Source organism: Pinus tabuliformis, chromosome J, assembly GCF_031772625.1.
Source record: "Pinus tabuliformis cultivar Carrire ecotype Pingquan chromosome J, CPIR1, whole genome shotgun sequence".
Classification (NCBI taxonomy): Eukaryota; Viridiplantae; Streptophyta; class Pinopsida; order Pinales; family Pinaceae; genus Pinus; species Pinus tabuliformis.
In genome coordinates this window covers 939,653,657-939,656,302 of record NC_142295.1, presented here as the reverse complement: position 1 = coordinate 939,656,302, position 2,646 = coordinate 939,653,657, and the positions used below count along the sequence as shown (strand labels likewise).

General features: G+C 37.1%; 1 protein-coding gene across 1 annotated transcript; it reads left to right on the top strand.

The window, feature by feature from the left end:
- The first annotated feature begins 493 nt into the window (after window positions 1-493).
- LOC149229865 (transcription factor bHLH118-like) lies at window positions 494-1,750 on the top strand. The gene is made up of 3 exons (XM_089375929.1): window positions 494-877; window positions 972-1,331; window positions 1,637-1,750. Exons 1-3 carry the CDS (start codon window positions 494-496, stop codon window positions 1,748-1,750), a joined length of 858 nt encoding a protein of 285 aa, XP_089232055.1.
- The last annotated feature ends 896 nt before the right edge of the window (window positions 1,751-2,646 follow it).

Here is a 2,646-nt window from a genome sequence, read left to right as displayed (position 1 = left end):
CTGCTTTACATTACCCTACATCCAAAATAAGAAGAATAAAGATACGTAGTGATTGGATGTTTGCGGTCAACAGTTTCCAGGTAGCTTATAATATTCATAATTGTCGCATCAGATTGACTTGTGAGCCGTATTTTCATGTAGTTAAATTATGATGTTCACACATGATCTGAGACACGCTCTTGTTTTGTGAGCCGTATTTTCATGTAGTTAAATTATGATGTTCACACATGATCTGAGACACGCTCTTGTTTTGTTTTGAGGACAATTTCCTGTTTGAGAAGAGATCCCACCTTATTTATGTGTGTGTTAAATGTGACGTTCAGTTGTTTATCAAGATTCGGTTCGGGATTTTGTACTTCACTGGAAAGCTGGAACTGATAGAGTACTAAAGTAGTTTGCAGTTGATCGGGGGCTCACACGCATGACCGTAAATTGCTGGCAAAGTTTTCTTAACTTTGAAATTAGGTCAATTAAGTTTTAGTCAAGGACAAAGATGAGCATTCCTTCACCATTTTTCTCTTATAACGATGTTGCGAACAAGTTTGATGTCGGAAGCGTATCGAGTAATCCCAATCCATGTATACCAGCGCAAGATCCATTTCCATCGAGTTATAATATTGATCATTTTGCCCACAGATTTAATTTATTTGGTACCTACGACTCGGAAACCCTAGAAACCCTAGCCGGCTTTTCCAATCCCCTAATGCAAACATTCTGCAATTCAAGTTCTCCAACTGATAGCCTGTCTTGGAATAGATTAGCAGGCTCCGTCGCGGAAGACAGAAGAAATCACAAAATGATTGAAAGGCAACGTCGTAAAGAAATGAAAGTGCTTTTTTCACAGCTTAGATCATTACTCCCGGAACATAGTCTCCGGGTATGTTTTCTTCTGCTCAATATATAGGGTTTTGGGACATGAACAATATTCTGTATACTTTTATCCAATGAAAGGTGAATGTTCTGTTTTGCAGGGAAAACTAACAGCGACAGAGCAAGTACTGCAAACTGTGAATTACGTTCGCCATCTACAGCAACAAGTCAAAGAACTTTCAGCCCAAAGAGAGAAAATGAAGGCTAACTCTGGCCAAAATGCAAAAGTTTCGTTCGAGAAATTTTGCAATAAAACTGTGTCGTTCGGAGGATCGGATCCGGAAGACCCTGCAGTGAAAATAAACTCCGTGGGTTCGGGTGTCCAGATCTGGACGAACATTTTGGAACGTGATATCGTGTACTCTGATATTATATTGGCTTTGGAAGAACATGGGCTTGAAGTTGTGAGTGCTGCTTCATCTTCCATTAACAACGGAGTTTATCATACGATACATGCCAAGGTAGTTTCTTATACTCGTTGTCAGTGGGTAACATAACATTCTTCTTCTACGAATAAGATAATCTTAACTCTCATGAAAAACCACAGGAAAACATTTACTCTGCTAAAAATTCATAGTTTTTATGTGGACCTTTTGTTTGCTTGAAAAACAAGGTTAAGAAAAACTCTCTGTTTTTTATTAGGACGCCTTCTTTTTTATTAGGTTCACACATTGTACATGGGCATCAATTTCACCCATGATTAAAAGCACATGGCTTCTCTGCCAGTAATAAGCACATATGTTTATATGTTTTTTTAACGATGCAGGTGCTTGATCTCAGTACTTTTAACATGGACACCCTCTACCAGAAACTTTGGCATTTGATAAGCACTCACCAAACCAAGGATAAGGATTTGAGAACCACTGAAGCTCCAGCATAATGTTTTTTAAGGCATAAATGAATGTTTCAAAGGCCTGTCGAACGTATATTATGCATCTAGCTTAATCTGCAAAAGGGATCTGTCAGAAGTGCTTGGTTGGCATGCCAAAGCACAGTTTTGTTAGAAATGCATGTCGAGAGATCGGCACTTTCAAGGTTGTCTGAAATGTTTGGTTGATGAACTGAATCACATATCAAGTGATAGAGTCGTTGAAGTTTCTAAATAAGTAGAATAAATTTGGTATTACCATATTAGAAGAAGACGACGTAGGATCAAAGAAATTAGCATACTGAAGCACAAACTTTTTCTAACAAGATTGGTACATTAAAAACTTTCACGTTTTGGAGAAATTCTGACCCCATGATTATGTTAAATGAGCTAAGAAGCTATATTTATGAAGAAATGTAAACAAATGTAGTTTTGAACCTTTAAACGGGAGAAACTCTTATTCCCATGATTATGTTAAATGAACTAAGCAGTTATATTGGTGAAGAAATGAAAGCAAATGTAGTTTTGAACCTTTAAACTGTTATATATGACAGTATCTTTGAACAATTACCTTGCGAACCAAGCCACATATAACTACTCGGAAGGCTGAGTCTCCCGTCTCTTTAAGCTTCTCCCCTGCCATATAAGAAGGTGAACTTGTGTTGAAATACTGATTACGTTCAAAACTTTTCAATATCGTTTGAACTATTTCGTAAGCAAGTTAACGAGCAACTTTGAACTCCACTGACTTCAGTACATTAATAGAATTTGATTTCGGAATATCTCTAAAGGGTTCCGGAATATTTCAAAAATTGAATAAAAATAGGGAGGGAGTCAACTAATGGAGTTCCCTAATAGAATTTGATTTCGGAATATCTCTAAAGGGTTCCAGAATATTTCAAAACTTT